General features: G+C 42.6%; 1 protein-coding gene across 2 annotated transcripts in view; it reads right to left on the minus strand.

Moving 5' to 3' along the window:
• Positions 1-4,483: 4,483 nt before the first annotated feature.
• HHAT (hedgehog acyltransferase) overlaps positions 4,484-20,732 on the minus strand; it is a 148,345-nt gene continuing 132,096 nt past the window's right edge. For both annotated transcript variants that reach the window (XM_074537125.1, XM_074537126.1), the window contains one exon: positions 4,484-6,773. In XM_074537125.1, coding sequence (XP_074393226.1) covers positions 6,682-6,773 — 92 coding nt within the window. In that variant the 3' untranslated portion in view covers positions 4,484-6,681. The remainder of the gene's footprint in view (positions 6,774-20,732) is intronic.

Genomic DNA, 20,732 nt, shown 5'->3' on the forward strand with positions numbered 1-20,732 from the left:
CCAGACAGCTCAACAAGCAATGGCTCCCTGCAAGCAGCGCTTAGAGAGGAGAAATAGACGGCTTTCAAAGCTCTCCAGCAATGTTTTTTGGTGAGTTTTATGGTTAAGCAGAAGGTATTTTAGAAGAACTAAAGATAACTGGAAAATGTATTGAACACTCTCAGCGTGAGAACTGGAAAGAAAGCTAAGATAATCCATATGGAGCACCAAGTGAAAATGAAGTATTTATTTTTGTTTTCCTTTAGAATGATAATACTGCACATGCAACCTGGCTAGTGGAAGTGGACAGACAAAAATATCAAGTAAAGCCGTTCAGCTGGAAGCTAAATTGGAAAAAGCATCTTTTAGGGAAGTGTGCAGGAAGTGTGCATGAAATTCTGCCAACACAAATCGTGAATAGCTCTGTAAAATGGGATGGGCACCTCTCATTTGGGAGCAGCAAATAGAGCAGCTATGGCCAGGTGTGCTGAAAGGCTGCAGGCTGCTTGCTCTGACCACAGTGTAGACCAGGGAGGAGAGTCTAAGGTCACAACAGCAAAGGGAAGCAGCATATAATGTAGCAGAAGAACAGCCCTGGATACCTGTCTTTGTAGCTTGAATCTGCTGCATTTCCTTCACCCAGGAAAATCTGTTTTGGAGGAAACCTGTCTGTGTGTAACATAAGCATCCAGGGAAAATCTTGGAAAATGAAGTGTGAGAGGGGGTTTGTAGGTTACACTCACTGAGGGGGCAGACACAGGGAGGGAGCAGGAAAGGGAAGCACAACACAAGGGTAAATGGGACTGACTGCCCAGGAGGCTCCTTTGGCTCGAGGTTCTGAAGAGCTGTAGCCCTCTGAGTCACCATTTGCCTGCTGGAGGGAGCTGGGAGACACTTTCTGTCAGAGAGAAACCTTCTGTTACTGCCAGCAGCCCTAAAGTTTTAAATATTTAGCTTGGAACCTTTTTAGTATGAAAATGTCATTTTTCTTAAAATAAAAGTTTCCTCAACCAGCATGAACTAAGAGCCCCCAAGTTCAGAGCCCCCAAGTACTCCAAAAGCAGTGTGTTATTTTATTTTGAATGGCCATCGTGCTTCTTAAAGCCTTACACCTATGTCTGGCCTCACCCAGCCTGCAGTTGCTCATGGTGTCAGTGGTTATTGGCAGAACTGTTCAGTACAAGCAGGACATCTTCAGACCCTTTCAGGTCTCTGATTTTTACCAAGTGATGTTGGGCAGGACTTGATCAAACTGAGGAACTTTGAGAAGAACAACCTGAGTGAAGGTTGGGCAGATGGCACCAGCAGTGGTGTGTGAAGTGTGAGTCAACAGAGCTGGATCCAAGGGTAGCCTTGAGACAGGATGCCAGGAGCTGGGGAAAGGCAGTGGAGAGTGGTCTGGAGCAAACACATGACCAAATGCAAGTTATTAGCCTGCAATTTCATAATAAATTACCACCTCAGCACAAAACTACTGCTGCAAGAGTAAAGAAACACATAACTATAAATTAGCAATACCATCACTTCAAGAACTGTCTCATAAATGCTTATTTTTATCTCTGAATTGTGGCTTACTATACAGTAATCCTCCCACATACCTGAGCCCCTAAAGCAACCTTAACCCTTCTGGCAGTAGTCTAAAAAAATCAACTGGACCTAATTTTTTCCCTGACTCGCATTTTAATTAATTTATGAACAGTGTAGCTGATTCTGGTCTTCCAATATCATTTCCAGTTCTTCTATTTTTGTCACCTAATTTTGGAAATTCAAATGCGCTAGTGCAAGGATGAAAATGTTATGGTCCATAAAAATTAATTAATTTTGTCAAGAAAGATCAGCTCTAGAGGGAGTGCCAATACAATTTAAATGCCACAGGTCGTAACTGAAGTTATATTTCTGTGCTACTTCTTCAGTAAACTTTAATTTTTCAGTGGCTGGCTGATGCACCTGTCTGCAATGATTCACTTCAGCTACCCAACCATACATAAAGCTTTTCTTAAATCCCTGTGGACAGAATGCATTTCTGTTACCTGCAGGCTGACCATTGCTGGGGAAGGCACAGGTAGCCCATTTAATTTGTTCTGTTCCTGAAAGGTGCTGATATGAGCTAACTAAAGCTATTTACACATTGAGCTGCCCCTGGATATTAAGAAAAGTGGTGCAGCCTAATTTGTGATCCAGATTTGCCTGTTAAATCCTGATGCTAGCTTAACTTCTTCTCACCCAGATCTTTGTGATTCCCAGCATAAGGAATGAGGATATTTTTGAATATAGCTTTAATCCTGGCCTTATCTCTAGTGGGTACAGAGTGCACAGACCTTTTTCCTCTTGGAGCAGTTCATTTATGTTCCTAAAGCTTGTGGGAAATAAAGGGAGCAGTGCTGAGGCTGCCTCAACGTTGAGCCTTGACACATCAGCTCCATCTCTTGTGCAGTGTCTCAAGTGTGTCATATCCATTGGAATTTTCCTTTTCCCGTCCTCCTGGATTGGTGGCACCTGTGAAAGCCTCTCAAGCTTGGAGCTGCCAGTGTGTGTCCTCCAGGCTGGGGACGCCTGAGCCACGTTGTCCATCCATAGGATGGATGTAGGTGACTGGTGCCACAGGCAGCTGGGACTCACTCTCAGATGCTCTGGCAGGACCTGTGCTGGATGTGGTTGAATTTGCATGAAGCAGAAAATTTAAAAACAACAAAGTTGTCTTCATTTTTTCTTCCTTTTACACACAACTAACAGAGCAGCTGCTCCACAAGCAGCTCCTGGTTGGACTCTTGAATTCGGGGCGTGTGCACAGAACAGCCCTGGGCATCCATGGGGACCCACCAGAGAGGGTTGCTCTCAGAGGTGCCATAATACAAGAAATAATCTATTGTAATGCAGATTTCCCCTCTTCCTCAAGGTGTAACAGGCACAGCGCTCTCCACACAGGCTTTGCATGGAGCAGTGTTTCAGCTGTCCCTGCTGGATTAAAATATATGCCTTGACTAACAAGTGCCTGTGTGCTGGGAGTTATTTTGGAAAGCAATAATGAGCTGCACTGCTTGTGGAAGGGGGGGAAACGATAAAGAGCCGTGAGGAGAAGTTGTGACAGACCATGCATAGCAATCTCCTCACTCTTCACAGCTCCTTGAGGACAATCCTGCTGCCAAGGCAGAGGAAGCAGAGCCTCCCCCCTCAGCAAGTGCAAACTGAGACCAGCTCAAGGGTTTGTGGTGACAAAGGCAATTAGGTGGGTGTGCAAGAGAAAGGACAGGCCCTGTGTTACTGCTGTGACTAATAACTAAATTGCTGCAGGTTTTCACAGTTAAGCTGTTTTTCTTCTGACCCTTGGTAAGCTGGATATTCCAACTAAGCTGCTTTTAGCTCTCAGATGTGAAAGAGATCCGTGAGCAAAGCCTTGCTCACCTTCTAATCAATGCAGAATTAAAGAGAGAGCCACTTAGTATAATCCTACCCAGTAATGACGATGGCTCTGTTAGCTAAGGAGGGGCCAGAGCAAGGGGTGGGGGTTTGTGTGGGTGTCTGTGTTTGCAAGAAATTTTACTACAGCTTTGTGGTAACCATTACAGCCATCTATACATTATATTATATCACTATACATTAGGCTTGCTTGTCACTTGGACAGCTTTCCAAAATCACTTGTGAACTCTTGCTGTCAGTAGCTGCTGTGTAGCTGTCCACCTTGTTTTCAGAGCCACCACCTTGGGGGGTTTTTTTGTTCATTGCCCTTTTGTGACTTTTAGGGTCTCACAGCAGTAGTAGTCAGTGTCTGCTGTTCCCCTCACCGTGGCTAGAAGTGCTCCCCTTTGGTGCAAAATGGCCAGTGTGTTACTTTGGCCATGTCTGTCCTTGCCACCTGCTTCCTACACCCATTAGCAAGCTTTTTCGCAGTGTTTGGAAGTCTCTTTCTCACACACCCCTCATCTATTTTTTCCTTTGGCAAGTGGCATGGCTACTGCAGTCTCTTCCAAGTCTCTGCAAACTCCCCCCACCCAGGGCTGTCACAGAGGCCTTGCTTGGAGGGTGGCACTTTGGGCTCCCACACAGGTACATCAGGTGCCACATGGAGAGCCACTTCTCAGGCCATGCTGAGGAATGTGTCTCCAAGCTGAAGGAGTGACTGAGCAGCAACTTTGAAATGCTTCAGCTGTAGAGCTGTGTGTTGTCTGACTGAACGTGCCCCATGCTGACACTGCTGTATTTGCAGGACTGAGGAGGAACTCTGGGAGTGGGAAGCACCATTTTCTGTGCATGCTGCTCTTCTCGGAAACTTCACATGCTGAAGTCTCTCCTTAGCCCAGCTACCAAAGGCTGATTTGCTTTTGAAACTTCCACCATTAGGGAAGGCATGTTCCATGCAGTGCACAGCAGGGATAAAAGTGACCAGCCTGCATTGCACCCATCCTGCAGGCTCCCAGTGCATAGGGGTGTTTCTCCACAACAGTGGAACACTTGTTTTTCTTACACAAGGCTATAGTTTTCCAAGACACAGCTTTCAAGCCAACAGTGCATTTCAGCTTTATTTATAGAAAAAGATACAAAATTATGAAGGATATATAAAGCACTCAAAAAAAATAGAAAACAATTTTAGTTCAGAAATAAGCATGCACTAGATGACCTTCAGGGTCATTTCCATATTGGAGCTGGAAGCTTTGCATGCATACAAATTGGAATCCAATCACTCAGTAGCACCTCAGCTCATGTAATAATGCTAATCAATAAGACTGAAGAACAGATTCATTACTTTTTGCTCTTATGCTAATTCTACTGAATTACAAAGTTTGAGCAAAGTCTGAGAAAGTTCTTGCCCTTAGCTCAGTGCTGCCCCAAAATGGAGGTCAATCTCAGATCCTTTTAGAAAATTCAGAGCTTAGAGCCATGCACTCTGTGGCTGAGAGAATCCCTGCAATCCCCATCCAGTCAGTCAGGAGAGCCATGTCTTGGCCAGGCAGCATTTATGGTAAGTTATTTTCACCAGGCCATGGTTCCTCCTAGAAACGGCTTCCAGGGGAAATCATGGCATTGTCATGGTGGGGGACATGGGGGACTCAACATAAAAGGCTGGAGCTTCTGGTTGAAACAGCAGGAGATGGGCTTTTCTCTGGATGGGTAGAGCTGAAGGCTCTGCCCTTATTTCTTCAGGAATAAAGGGAGGGGAACAAGAAGGCTGCCACAGCTGTGAGCATCAGAGGCATCAGAAATGCAGGCAATAAGCAGAAGCCTGTCTCAGGAACTGAATTTCTTGTTGAAGGGATAAATTATATCAGACTTGGCTGAGGCTGCAAGAGTGATGGACAGTAGGACGCTAATTCCCAACAGGCTGAAATGTCTGCCAGGGGCATGGAACAAGTTTTGACATGCTTTGGGTGGAGGAAGCTGCTTTTGGAAGAAGTCTACTCCAGAACTTGTGGCCTTTTGACCATGCCTAGGGGGAATGTCTAACTTTAGAAAGACTAAAGGTCTTCTGGCTGCTCTTCAGTATCAGTTTAAAACAGAACAGTGTAGGAGACACCCATAGTATCAGTCAGGGGAAGGGTCTCTCCTTAGAAAACAGTGTGTGTGCCCTCCTGCAAGGTGGACACCTGCAGGTGTGACCTTCCCAGCTCTGGAGGGATGCTCTCACCTCTCAGCACAATCTTTGGGCAAAGATGCTGCTGTGACAGGTCTGTGTGGCCAAAGGACAGGGAGCTCCAGCTAATCTGAGGCCACTGTATTGGACCGTTCTGGTTTTTTCTAAAGGCCTTAAAAAGTTCCTCCCAGGGTGTCTGCAATGCATTGCAGGAGCTGATTGCTTGGACACCAGAGAATGAAGCAGACTGAACAGATTTACCATTAAAGCAGACTGGAGATATCTCCTTTTGTAACAGAACAATACAAGAGGCAGACTGAACAGTCTGAAGGTGGTACTAGCCCCAAAATAAAGGTAGTGTTTAATGCTTTAGCTCTAAGACAAGGCAGAGAGCATCTAAAGCCCAAGGAGCTTTAAGATTAAAAGATTAAGATTATTTGATTAAAAAGGAAAACTGTTCCTTAAGAAAAGACTTTCCTTCCTACTCTTTTTTAAGAAACAAAGCCATTTCTAAGGTTACCAAAAAGGTGCTATTTTAAAGGCAAAATTTTAAAAGAAGACATTAAAAAGAAAGAGTAGGCTTTGCTACAGTAGGTGGCAAAGCAGCTTAAGGCAGAACTACTCCAGTCAGTGAGAATACAGAATGTTCTAGCTTATATTGGAAAGCAGTCAGGAAGAACTGATGAGCATCTTGCCCTTCATGGAGTAGTGTAAGTGCAGGGCACAGCCCTACATGCCCTGGACACCATCTGTGAGAGATTGGGCTTTTTGAATTCTCCAAGGTAGAATTTTTTTTTCTTCCTATCTCAAAATGAGCAGCAAAACATGAAAACAACCCCAACATATATAAAATTCCTGTTCTGAGATGCACGCTTCTGATGTACACAGAGTCACAAAGATGCTGTTTTACAAAAATAACATAAGTCAAAATGCTTCATCATTTCTCCTCACCCCCTGCTGCAGCCCATCAGTGTTTCTGCAGTTCAATTCCTGCATTTGCAATCCAGAATCAATTACATGAACTCTTGGTTTTAATACCTGGACTGAAGACTTGGTCTGGCTCAGCCTTGTGCAGACAGAATATCCAGTGTAGAAAAACCATCAACCTGCCTCAAGAACAATGGTTTGCATCGTTCCTAGTGTGCAGCACACTTCTGCTCCCACTCAATTCCAACATGAGCATAGCAGTACAGGAACCCAAGGACAGTCAGTGTCGCCCATGGCCAGCCTATAAATAGAAAAGACAGACAATCCTGGTCAGAATAATTAATGACTGCTTCAAGTAGAAATACTCTGGGGATGGCCAACTTATGATGCTTCTAATTAATTTTATTAGCAATTCAGCTTCATAAGTAAGTAGAGTCAACCCACAAAATTTGAAAAGCAAAATTATCTAAGCTCCAGGGTTGCCTGACCCCCTGGCAGTCCTTGTCTTTCTCATTTTTCAGGGAATTGGACCAGATTTATTTCTGTGGAATTTCAAAGGTCTGTTTTGATCCTCTCCTTTATAGTGAGTTTGTCTATTAAGCAGATTCCCCCAATGAACCCTGATGCTTTAAGCTGGCTCTGGGGCTTCCTAGGCACAAAGGGATGTACAGCCACACTGAAGATTATTAAAAATCTGAACAAGTCCAGTAACCTGTTCTGCAAAAGGAGTCTGGGGTAATCTCTGATTAAGGTTGTTTTGGATATCCTGCAGCTGGGTGTAAAGCCTGATGTACCCCTCCACAGCCCACTAACAGCCAATGTGTTTCAGTGAAGAACAGACAGACCTCTCTGCCTGATTTGCCTGATGCCCAGGTTATTTCTTAACTATAAAGACTCTTCCAATATATAAAACCTTTGCTGGTGAAATGATGTTTCATTACTATTTCAAATTCTTTTTAGCAAAAGCCTCCATCCTTTCACTCAAACTTATCACAGCAAAGAGCAGTAAGCAGGAGGTCACAAGCCAAAAGGTCTATTGCTTTCCTGTAGAGTTGTAAATCATTTGAAAAGTAACCAAGTAAATTATTTTGCTTTCCTTGATACCTTTCCTGACACTTCTATTTCCTTTGTCCATTCTCCTCCTTTCTCTAGAATTTATGAAATTTAGATCTTAGAGATTGAAATCCTCAGTGCTAGGCCCTGTTGTGTTTTACTGTGTGCTGTCTGGGGAAAGGGGACAGAGAGGAAAATGTTTGAAGGTTTTTTTAATGGCTTTTTCTTGTTGCCATTGTTGACATAAAAATTTTGGTCACGTGCACGAATGGTTTTCTGCATGCTGTCCTTGGACTACCAACATCTGCTTCTAGAAGAAAATCTGCCCCTCTTGGGGAAAACTCTGACCTAAAGGAACCTACAGGCAGACAGGAGATGCCCCTCTGTCCTGGAAGAAGGGATGGAGAGAAGCTCTGCACAAAGTGATATTCCAGGAGGAGCTCTTTCTGGAGCTATATTTAAAGGTGCTTTGCAGGCTGGTTTTGTCCAGGCTCCAAGCTAATTCCAGGCAGGGCACAGTTTAATTGTGCTCCCATCCAGCTGAGCCTTGGCTCAATACCCTGCCCTCAGCAGAGCTCAGAGCCCCAGACCCAGTCCTGCTCGAGCTGGGACCCTTCCCCTGTGCTCCAAGAGCTGGGCAGGGTCACACTTCATCCTGGAACAGCTCCAGAAAAAGTTGCATCCCCCTGCTATGAATAGCTGTGTTTGTTTCCTGGGCCTATAATTATTCTGGCCTTGCTTTGTGGTGAAATACTGTCCTGTAACCTGACTGATTTTCATGGAGACATTTACAAATATTAATCCCTTGTCTTCACAACACCCTGAAGTGAAATTATACTTTTGTTTAATTATTTGTTTCACAAAACAAATTGGCTGAGGTATCTCCAAGGGCGTTTTTAACCATAAAAGTCTTGTTTTTATTTCAGTGAAATTAGCCTGCTGCAGATTGGGTTTCACCTTCAATAGCAAGCTAAAGCCCAGCTGTGCTTTGTCTCTGCTGAAATTGCATGTGAAAGTATGTCAATAGATGTAATAAAAACATACCTCTTCTGGCAGCAATATTGTGGTGGCTGCTTTATACAGACAGAGCCAGAAAATTAAAAAAGCACCGAGTCTAGAATTGTTCAGTTTTAGGGGCACTTTGGAAATTTGCTAGTTACATGTTTTGCATTTTTAAATACTGTAAAGCTCTGGCACACTGAAAATGAGCCAACAGTAGCTGACTTGCTTGCTCTCCCCAACCAGCATATTAAAGACCTGGTCAGAATACACAGTTATGCACTGGAAATCTTTTCTAGATGTCTTACATTTCTGATAATATCCCTCCATAGTGCCCAGAACCTGAGTTCACAGGGTTTTTAACCACAATAATCAAGCTTGTAGTAATCCTCCTGGAATGTAGGGAGTCTGTCCTGTACAGTGTCAGGGGTGGCATTCAGCACATCATCCCCTCTCATCTAATGAAGGTGAGAAGGAAGGGGGAAGAAAAAGTGACCCTAATATGGGCAAAGGAAAAGGGGATTTTTAAAAAATTTGATCTTGTTATAGTTCTTCTAGGAGGTGCTGCACAAATCCCAAAGCATTTCTTGCTGCACAAGGAGGAGGCAGCTCCAAGCAGGGGTGGGTGAGGGGACCTTGCCCGTTCTGGCCATACTGGAACCACGTGCAGGGCTGCTGGGTGTGGGGAAACGCACGGAGTGAGGCAAAGGCACCGTGTTCTGCCCCTTGGCAATCCCAGATTGCTCCAGCCCACTCAAGGCAGATTTGCACAGGTGCATCCACACCTGAGAAGCAGCCCAAGGACAGCCTGAAGCAAGTAGGGGACCTCTAAATTGTTTTCACAAATTTCTCCATTTTGGGACTGGATATTCAATAAAGTTGCTGAAAAGTCTGAGGAACTTGCTCTCCAGAAGGTGATGCAGTAGGAAGGACACATGGAGCAATGCTAATCCAGCAAGGGTGCAATTTCAAATTCTGCCCAGCATGTGTTTTCCCTGTAGGTGACCTCCACAGTCCAACAGCAGCACGAGCTGCTCTCTTGCAAGGTAAGGTCACAGAAGCCTTCTCTGGCTTCCACAGTTTCTCCTTGTAAACCCAAGCAACCAATCAGTAACAATGGCTTTGGATGCACAGCTCCAAGGAAATTTCCTCCTTTTACCCTGGCCAGCATCTTAAGGTATATTTGTACCTTATGTATGTACCTCAGGCTTTTTGCTGCCTCTCATTCTGCTCCTACTCTCAGACACCATTCAGGGGGCTCTTTCTGGTGACTCCTCAGCTTTACCTTATCCCCCTAAACCCCTGCACCCTCACCTGTGCTGTACCAGTCTCCAAACTCTACACATGCCTCCATTTTGGATCAGTATCTCTCTGTAAAGTCATACATAGAATGTACTCTTCAAAACATTACTGGTGTCAGATCAAGCACTAGGCTGTTAGGAAATGACTGAGCTAAGTTTGTTTATTCAAAACTATGTCACATACCACTTTAAACCTCACAGTTTCTTGACTGGTTTCAGTGATTTGATTTGGGCTTGAAGGCTGAGTTTCATGGGACTACAGAGATTGTCATTTTTTTTTCACAGAAAGATGAATTTGTGTTCATTAACATATGCTATTTGTAGAAACAAGGACTAATTCATATGCTGTTTGAAAATCCAGGAAGATTTGTGAGCTTTACCTGCAGAAATTCATTTTAAGCCAGCTGGATCACTTTTAACAAAGGGTGAGAATCACAACCAAGGTGTGCTGCTCCACAGAACATCAAAGACAAGCTCCTTTGTGAGGAGTAGTGCAAATTTTGTAGAGAGGCAGCAGCAGCACTTGACCCATCTATCACACAACCTCCTCCCAGAGAATTCTTCAGTCCCAGCTGGGCCTGAGGCACTGCTCTGTCCAACACAGCTCATGGACTTACCAGGAGTCTTGCTGATTAAAACCACATTTTGATATGTCATGTACTCAGCTTTCAGCCTAATGAGCAGGAGATTTGTTTTCATTACATGATCAAGAGGGAATTGATACAAACAGGAACAGCTTTTGGAGTTACACCTTCAACTTCCTATCTCTCATTCCAAAGTATTTCTGCATACTTTGCAAATAACTAGAAAAGGTCATGCTTCTAGCATGCTCTGGGTTTTGACAGGAATGGGGTAAAACTAAGCTTTCGACTGAAAAGTAACAGGCTGGATCACAGCTCTCAAAAGACCAGTTATATCCTTATTACCTCAGTTCAAATCATTTGAACCAACATTTAATCATGTATCCAGAAGGAAGCTCTTTCAAATTTCCTCATCACCCACAGTAATGAAAAAGCACCCGCTGGCAATGTTTTGGGCATAGCCAGGTTTCACATCATCATCAAAACACAAGGAAACAGTCCTTTGTTCCTTCCAACCAGTGAGATGTAAGACAAGGGGGCTGTAGTTATGTTTTGAATTTTCCAAAACTGCTTTAGTGGCTCTTGGACCTAAATGTTATTTTTAGAAGTGCCTTGGCTTGCACAGTCCTCAGAAGTCTTCAAGTGCAGAGCAGTTATTAAATCAATTGAAGTCAGAGGAACTAATCTCCCTGAAAAGCTTGGCTGGAGGAGCATACATCTACTCTGACTTTGATTTGGAACTACCTAAGTTGCTGTAAGGCTTAGCACTCAGGAAAATTTATTCTTAAACAAAAGTTCAAATGTGACAAAGACACTGAAGCAACTCCTTTGTAAAGTGGAATTAAAGAGACACAGTGGTGGGAAGGAGGGGGAACAGGCACCAGTCTGTCAAGCATAATAAAAAGCCAAAGCAAACCAGCATTTGAGGCCAAGACAACCCTTACCTACAGTTACTAACATACTTATAGGTTCAGTAAAAATATCACTTTTTCAGAAAAAATAACACATTCCAAACTGCAGATCTCTTACTTTCTGTTGAAAGAAACCTGTTATCTAGCCCAACATTGAAGCATCTCCAAATGTTGGGCTAGATAAACTCTGTATTTTTAAATTTTAATTTCATGTCTTTTTGTCACTTCCAGGTGGACCTGTCTGACCATTACAGCAGGGAATGTCACACAGCATGTGTTGCAAACATGCTGCAGTTTGATACCCAATTAGTCTTCAGATACTTGGAAAAGAAAACTCTACCTGTTTTCAGCTGTGTTGTAGCAAAGCCCTAACATGATTCAGAGCAGGTTTTTTTGCTGCTGCTTTCAGCCTCCACATTGTGCATGTGTCAAAGGACAGACAATAAATTCTGCCAGCAAGCACACAGCTCTCCAAGTCCCAGCTGGGCATCTCCATCCTCCCAGCCCATGCAGAGCAGCACACAGGCACAGGGTCTGTAAATTCAAGATGCCCTTTTGTCCCATCATGAGCCCCCAGCTCACAGCTCTCACATACTTCCCTTCCATCCATTGTGCAGCTTGGGAGCAGGGCAGCTCAACCACTGGGAACCAGCCTGGGAGATCAGGTAAGGCTGACCTGACCTATTCCTACAGATTTCCAGGCACTGAAGGCACTTTAGCTGCTGGGTGTGGAAAAGGTCCAAATATTAATCATAAATATTACTGTACAATAGGTCATTTTCAAAGGAAGCCCGTGGAATAATTCAGCTCTGTCCCATGCAGCATCTGGAAAGATGACTGAGAAGGACAAAATTCTAAGCTCCCAGGCCTAGACATGAACCTCAGCCAGGTACATTGGCAGTAACCACAAAAGCTGCCTCTTCAGTAGACATGAAGCAGTTTCCAGCAAAAGGCACTAACAAATGTGTAACAGTAATCTGCTTATGTGAATTTTAAATCATGCCATCCCAAAGAATGCTTACATCTGTGGCTTTCTGAGTACTTAGCACTGCTGTGAAAAACTGAAAATGGAGAGATAACAGTCCAAGACCATCAGCTGCAACACAGGATGACAACAAATCATTCAGATCAGCGTTACTGAAAGCAAAAAGCCAAAGTCTCTTAGTGTTTTCATAATATAAATAGGTTGGATTTAGTAAACAGAGGTCACAAAAGTTGTGGCTTTCCTGTGTCCTTACTGTGCAGGCTTCACCATAGCTAAAAAAATAATTTTACTTTTATGCTTCATGGCACTGAATAAAGTTGTGTGTTGACAAACACTTTGTTAAGCAACAAGATATCAATTTAAGCCATGTCAGGGCTAAGGCTGCTGAGCATGCTTTAATGCTTTATCCTGTTAATTAGATAAGCTGCAAATAAACGAATTCATAGGTAGAGCTCCAAAGACTGGCCTATCCTTTAGCTTCTATAAAGCACCCACCAACACAATTTAGTGATGATGCCAAAACTATTTTCATTGCACTAAGTATGCATATGAAAGAAAAAAACAAAAAACAAACAAACAAACAAAACCACAACAAAACAAAACAAAAAACCCCACTACCACCATGCTCTCCTATTTGCTGGTAAATGCTCTGGATGCAAGTATCCAGAGATTCTTTGTTTTGTCTTTGGAGCTAGAACCTCACTGAATGCTAAATACCACGACCACTACCAGCTCTCCAGATGCTGCACAATGTAGACTAGAAGGATGGTTTCCCCAGTATGTATCACCTCATACAAGCAGGAAAATTTCACTATATTTCTTGGTGTGTTTTTGTGATATTTCTAAACTTTGTATAAAGACTAAAAAAATTTCACAGGAGTTATGCCTTCTGCTTCACACTTTAAAATAAATCTTCACCCTCCACTAGTTTTTCCAGCAGAGCTAGTCAGTGGAAAAAAAGCCTGGTATTTCAGGCAGTAATTGTGGTCTCATGCATATCAAGTTGACTCTGGAGTAATTCAACCAAAATCAAAAGAACCATATTTATGCTACTGCTGAATTTGAATTAACAGTAAGGAAGACTGATGAAAACTGCCTGTTGGAATCTTCCTGCCAGAACTGCTAATGAGGAAGGAAAAAAAATCCAACCAACCAGCTCTAGTTTTCAGTTTATGAAGGGGTGAATCTGTAAATCAGAAGCAACATTCCCTCTCCTCCCATGTCTTAAACTGAGACCTACACACAGCTAATATGAAATCAAAGCCCACAAAATATGAAATCTTAATGCTCATTTATTTTTAGAACAGAGAGAAAAGCTTCTGAAAGCATTATGGTAAATAAAGATCCATCTTCACCCTGAAGGAAGGCAAAAGAGCTACCTCTATGAAGTGTTCTGCAAAGAAAACATTTTACAGTCATACATCTGGCTTAGGACAGCACTATGTTTAAAATTAAATGTCTACTCAGGTATTCCCAACAGAACTTCCTTAAATATAGTGTGAACAAGTACATAAAGATGAGAATTGAAAAGATTTTAGGGCATTTTTCAGTTGTAATTATCTGCTGAGTGTTAAATGCACCAATGGAAACACCAGAGCCAGAAGCCTCCTTTTGTTCCAGCTTTAAGATGAGACAGGAGAATGAAGAGTTAAATCCCCAGGAGAACATGAACACCCCAAAGGCAGAGCTGGGCACATTGCTGTTGCCTGGCAGGATCCTGAGGTGAGCATCTGCCTCTCACTGAGCAGAGAGATGCCCATGTTATATGTAGAAACACATGCTGAGCAGAAAGGTGAATTAACTTCCCCTCTACTAGAGCTTCAAATTGCAGGAAGATTTCTGTACCAGTCTAACTGAGGTTCTTGGATTTAGGTTTGTGTGTCAGGCTTTTCACATACAATGAAGCTCCTTCTCCTGCCTTTTAGTGCCAGGGAGCTCTTGAGAAATCAAGGCTCTATACTCACAAAAGAAGAAGATTTAAACCAGGGATTAAGATACATGCCATCCATCACCAGCAAGCAAACATTTGGCTAAAAAGGTGAAGCACTATAATTTATTTCCTCAACGTGATTTCTGGCTAAGGTACCCTGAAATGGTCATGAATATAAGATGCTTAAATGCCCATAAAATAATTAATTTTTAAATATGAAGAATGATTTAAAGATTAATTATTCACAATCCCCTTCCTACCTGCAACCCATTTTTTAATCTGCCATTTTCCCCTGTCATCCTCAAAACCACTCATATTCCAAAACCATTGCAGATATTCCATGGTGCTGTCTTGTGTCTTCACAGCATTAAGAATTAGGAAAAAAGCAGACAGTGTGGCAAATTTAACAAGTATTTACAACCAGCTACACTAGCAACAAACAAACTGTAGCTCCTTATCACAGAGCTCTCGTAGCTGAAATGCTCCATGGATAAAAATTATATTAACTACTAGAGTGCAGTAAGAGAAGGGCTGAGAGCACAGTATTAATTTACATGAACACTGCATTTGATAATTGCTCTATCAGTGTAAAGCTAACACTACAAGTGAGGTAATTGAGCTGAGTTCTCACTTAACAGAAATACAAATATCTTGAGGGATGGAAGTGCACAGATAAGGTAACCAGGCAATCCTGCAGTCATTTACTGAGCCTCGGCAATCGATGCAGGACTGAGGCATTTTGAACCGCTGCTCCCAGGCTGGATGAAGTTACTCCCCTTCTGCTTGTGTCTCATTTTCACAGTGTCACCAAAGGGCAAAGAAGAGGGCTGATGCAGATTTAGGGAGGCAGAGACAGTGGTACCTGAAGGTGGCCATGAGCCAGCAGAAAACCTTGACAACAAACAATTTCCATCCCACTGGTGGCATATCCCATGAGATGGAATTGTTGCACACAACTCATCTGCAGCAAAAGGCCCATACAGCATTGCCTCAGTTGACCACTTTTTGATACAACAATTGTTTCACTAATCTGCACCCTGACCTGACCCTGCTGCAGCCCACAGAATCATAGCGACTAAATAGAAGAATTATCAGTAAAATAGTTAAATTATAAACAGCTTGTGGAGGAGAGTGAATTCATTTTAATTCTGGGGAGAAAAAAAATCTGTGTTAGTCCATCATCAAGACCACTTGAAACAAAGGAAAAAACTAATTTGAAATTCCTTGACTTATGTCAATTTTTAATTGAATTCAAGGACAAAATCAGACAACTTGCTTGTATACTCTCAGAAAACACATTCTGGATTTCAAGAGTACATATACTGAGTTTGGGGAGGGAATACCTTATTCTCTGCCCTCTGTGTGAGCTGGGCAACGGAGCCCAGAGAGTATCTGAAAACACAGGCCTCCCTGGTGAGCTGTGTAAGCACAGAAGCAAAAGCTGCTAAACCACTCATCATTCATGTCAGAAAACATAGATTAGAAACACCCAGGCAGCAATATCAACACGCAGAATCTGCCAGCACTTCCAAGGACAGGGATCTCATTTGCTGAGCCTTGCTCTGCTTTTCTGGGATGTGATCTCAGCCCAGCAAGCAGCCACCCAAGGGGAGGAAGCCTGATCAGCACAAATCTGAAGGAGTTACCTACCAGCGTGGTCATGGAGACCAAAACCATTCTGCCAACCCAAGCTGATGCTGAGAGATGCAGTCATTCTTTGTCTTGTACCTGGCTTAGGGGAATGTAGAGAATGGGAATGGAAAGGTTTAAATCTTGTAACAGCCTAGCTGTTCTCCTTGCTCCCCTGTTTTAAGCAAGCTTCCTGAGCAGCTGCTGAAGGGGATCCCTCACAATGTTCTTTTCAGGTCAGATGGCTGCACCAGCGTAGTAAACCATATACAGAAACAAGTCTGCAACTACAAAAAGATCTCACAGAACCCCATCTTTTCAAACTGATATATCTTTACCAGCATATTCCCTTTTCTAGAATGAAAAAACCCCTCACAACCTTTCAATTTCATAAAACTGCAACAAAGTTCTAGAATTACTATGCCTTGCCAGAAACTTTTTGCCTATGTTTAAATTGCCTTATTTAACAAAGTGCAGTTTAGTGCAATGAGATATCATCTTTGCATGTGCTTCTCTGGCCCACTAAAACTGGCAAGGAATACGATCTGATGCATGGCTGCTACGCCCTCTGTCCCACCTGGGCTCTGCTATTCAGTGTAACATAAGCAGTGCTGCAAATCTTTAACATGACTGTTAATAACACCAGTATACACATCTTGCTCAAAACCATCTTACTAATTCCTTTCAAAACCAGTGTATACCCACACCTCTCTGGAGGGATCCATTTGTACACATGAGGTCTGTAATCTCCAACTAGTTTCCTCTTCTTCTGTCACTGCCTGAGACATTTTGGAGAGGGCAGGATCCTCTCAGCCTCACTGACTCCCTGCTCCCATATCCTGGCACACAACCTCCATGGCAGAGACTGGGCTTCACTCCCAACCACTGTGGGATTTCTCCTAGAGCTAATTTCACATCTCCTGGGAGAGAAATATAATGAGAACTGGCTACGAAGCAGTCATTTCCATTTGTGAATGGGCTAGCACAAAGGAAGAAATGAGAACAAATTTCCATATGTACAGTCTCTGCTAAACAATCATCTCTGCAAATCCCTCCCCAGCGTGTGTGGCGCTCGCTGCCTTTATGGGATCAGCCACACAACCAGAATAACTGATTAATCATCACATCAGCTCAGAGGATCCAAGAGAACAGAACTGGATCTGATCTCAGATCACAGCTCATGAGCAATGGTGTGGCTACATGGATTAGTCATTTTACAGATAAATTTGGGCTAATTAATGAAGGCTGCATCTCAAGCAGGCCCAGATTGGGATCAAATACCTTTGCTGCAATCACTACATGTCAGAACAACACTTCCCCACATCCTCATTTTTAAACTGAAACACCAAGATGCCCAATCAAGAGAGCAGGATGGCTACAGAGCTTGGCTGGGCATGGGCAAAGCCAGTGTTGAAGAAGGATAGAGTGCAGAGTATCCATAATTTACCCTGACTAGCTGGAGAACCAAAAAATTGCCCTTTTTTTGGCAGGTTGGGGGCAGGGGGACAGGGTATATGACTCACCCTGCCAAAATAGGCTGTTTTTCTTCTGAAGGCAGTATCACTCCTCATCTTGACAAGGAGAGTAATGCCAATTTCTTTGGCAATAATTAGCATACATAACAGAGAGGACAGCGAGTTCATTTGTTCATTTTCTTCCCTTCTCCTTTATTTTCAGTTGGCTCTTCTACTGATTTGACATGAATTATTACTAAAAATCAATGCCTCATGCTGAAGTAAATAGTCTGGATGAAATGGAAGAGCTTTGCAAATTTTATGCATGGTCACTGAATGCAGCTGATTTTTGCACAGGAAACGGACATTTACAAAGAAATGCATTAGTTTGTTTTACTGGTTCTTTTCCCTATTTGAAAATCTCAAAAGCACAATCTGGTTGCACAGCCACCATATATCACCTTACTAATTCCTGTCAAAAGATGTTTTGAACAGATACTGGGACATCCTGGATAGATTTTGAAAGTTTCATTTGGATCAAATTTTGCAACACAAGTTTTAGCACTCTTCACATCTGCTCACACTGTATTTATCATTCATATGGGTCAAAACTGCTCTTGATAAGAAATCCTTTTTCCCCTCTGAAGAATTACTTTGCATTGGGATTTGCCTCAGTGTTCACTTTTCTGCAGAACAGCAAGATAACCATGGATGAAAGACCTTGGTCTGTCCTTCAGTGAGTACTGGCCTCAAGTGAAGAGCTCAGCTGCAGTCAAAGTTTGTTGTAACAAAGAAGCCTGATTAAATAAGTGAAATTTACCATTTGGCAGAGTCCTTCAGCCCTTTATAAAAATCGACGACAATACTAAATGTTTTGATCAGAAACTATGCTTAGGTCTTTGACTTGCATGCTTGATGACCTTTCAATCACATTTGAATACATTTCAATTACCAAGGGATAAAAATTACCCTGGCAGATGTAGCAAGGTCATTACCAACTTACTAACATCTCTACCTTCCCTTCTGCTAAAGTCCCTGTAGCTTCTATGGCTTATATAATAAATATAATAATAAACTATTCTTTTATTCTGCAGAGAGTGTTGTAGCTTAATTTGTTTTAAATCCTAACCTGAACTACAACAGATATTGTAATTGTTGGGTGGAATACTTGACAAGCTGTGGCATCATTTGTGTCTCCATTTTGATCTGCTACTGGAGACCTTAAAACACAATAATGGAAGGACAAGAGCAGAAGGGTGACTCAAATGCATTGGCATCACTCTAGACAAAAAATATGAAACACTTAAGTGTTTAAGTGATCAAGTAAATCTTCAGTAAAAAGGAAAACATGTCTCAGGTGGACTGAGAACAAAACTAGGGAAACAGCAACAGAAAAGATGGGAAGCAAGAATCAAACTCACAGATTTGAAAAAAAATTATCTCTGCACTAAAAAAGAAGACATAAGAGCCTTCCTCAGCTCATCAATACTGATCTAACAGTCCACTTAGAATATGGGCAAAGAATGGGCACTTCATGTCACCTCAGATGACAAGTTATCTTAATCAAGTATTTTATGAGAGACTAAAACATTCAAGTACTCTTGTTCAAAAAATACTTTTTTTTGAAAAGTAGACTGTAAGAAAGATTCAATAAAAATATATTTTTTCAAATCTGAATTGGCTCTTTTTAGTCATAAAAGTAAAGAAAGCTTGTATGTCAACACAAGCCCTTGAGAGTGCCTTCAGCAGGGACAGCAGCGAGCTCAGCTTGCCTCGTGCCTTTGGTGCATGCCTGCATCCCATATGTGCAGAATGGATACCAAAGGTATCAAAAGGTGGCAAAAGAGACCCCCAAAAATGATCAATGTGTGATACCAAGTTAGGACTAACCAGGGTGGCCTTTACCAGATAAAAAACCAGGCCCAGTCCTTTGAGCTTTCTTTCAGAGCTAATGATGCCAGTTTTGTTTCAGTCTGAAGACTTAAGACAGTGAGGAGCTGTAGGCTTGGCACAAGGTGGCCAGCAGCTTAATTATAGCTGTCATCTCATTAAGGCAGAAAAATTTTATTGCCTTCCTCTTGGAGATATAAGTGGGCTTAATCTTGTATCTCAATCAGGCTTACCAGAACATTAAATACAAGTGCTGCCAGTAGCCAACTTCTTTGATGAAGGCAGCAGTACATAAAGCTGAATTGAATTAATAATTAAATTACTCCTGCAGAACTCACATGGTAGATGGTAGAAAAATTCTGTAAAAAGTCTTAAGTAAATGTTAACATTTTCAACAAAATAACCACTGTCTTTGACTAATGGAGACCTAATCAGACTATACATTAATTTGGAATAATCTATGAACTGTCATGGAAGTAATTTGTGTCATCTCAAACCCAGTACAAATTTGTCAAAGTACTACATGTAATACAAGGTCTTGATGTAATTAACTTCAGTGATTAAAACTCATAAACTGTGTGTCCTTGGCCAAGCACAGCCCTGCCATGGTCTCAGTTTCAGGAGAGCTGATGGGTCAGCACTTACTCCTGTAACACAAGTGCAGGAAGGTGACTGCAGGCAGAAATGTGCAGCTGGATCCACCACAGTGCCTGCCCTGAGATAAAATCATACATTATGTAGCACCACAGACAGTGGGAAGGTACAGAAAGTGCAAAGTGCAAGCAAGACAAAAAATTCCAAAACACTCCTTATTTTTTCAAAATCATGCTGGAGACTTAGCATTCCAAGATGTGACATCTGGGGCTGTGGCAGGTCTTCCCTCTTTTTTAACTTTGTCAGTAGCCATGCTCATTGTAGCACCTGCACACCACGTTGTAGCAACACTGCACCTTGCTTTTGATGGGGTAGTAGTGATATTGCATTAGATTCCCAAAGGAAAAGATGCTTCTCCCCAGGAAGCTTCAGCTGGAGGCTCCCTCTGGAGCTGCCCCCAGCGCTGGGCTCAGCTCTTTGCCTCCCTTGGAAGGAAATTAGACTCACTGCATAAACACCCCAGCATTTTCTGTAACCTCACAGCTTGCACACTCTCCTGTGGCAAAATGGAAGGGAGAGGTCCTGTCCCTGCTCCCCAGACTACATTTGGGTTCCACCCAGTAAATGCTTGAAGTAAATCAGATTTTCCAGTCTGGCCCACAACTGGCAGAAACTACATCCCTACAGATGCTTCCAGATAGTCTTTGGCATTCCCCAGGAGGCATCAAGAGCCCAGACCATGGGGAAAACATCTCACTATTCCACATTACCTGAGCAGTGGGCAGGAAAAGTGAGGGCAGATTTTCAGAGGAAGAGAAAAACCACACAAACAAAGCCAAGAGCATCACAAAGGACCCCTAACCTATGCACGACAAACACACTAAGACAGACAATCCTGGAGGGAAAAAAGAGGGATGCAACCAAAAGAGCTAC

The sequence above is a fragment of the Zonotrichia albicollis genome, chromosome 3 (genome assembly GCF_047830755.1).
Source record: "Zonotrichia albicollis isolate bZonAlb1 chromosome 3, bZonAlb1.hap1, whole genome shotgun sequence".
NCBI lineage: Eukaryota > Metazoa > Chordata > Aves > Passeriformes > Passerellidae > Zonotrichia > Zonotrichia albicollis.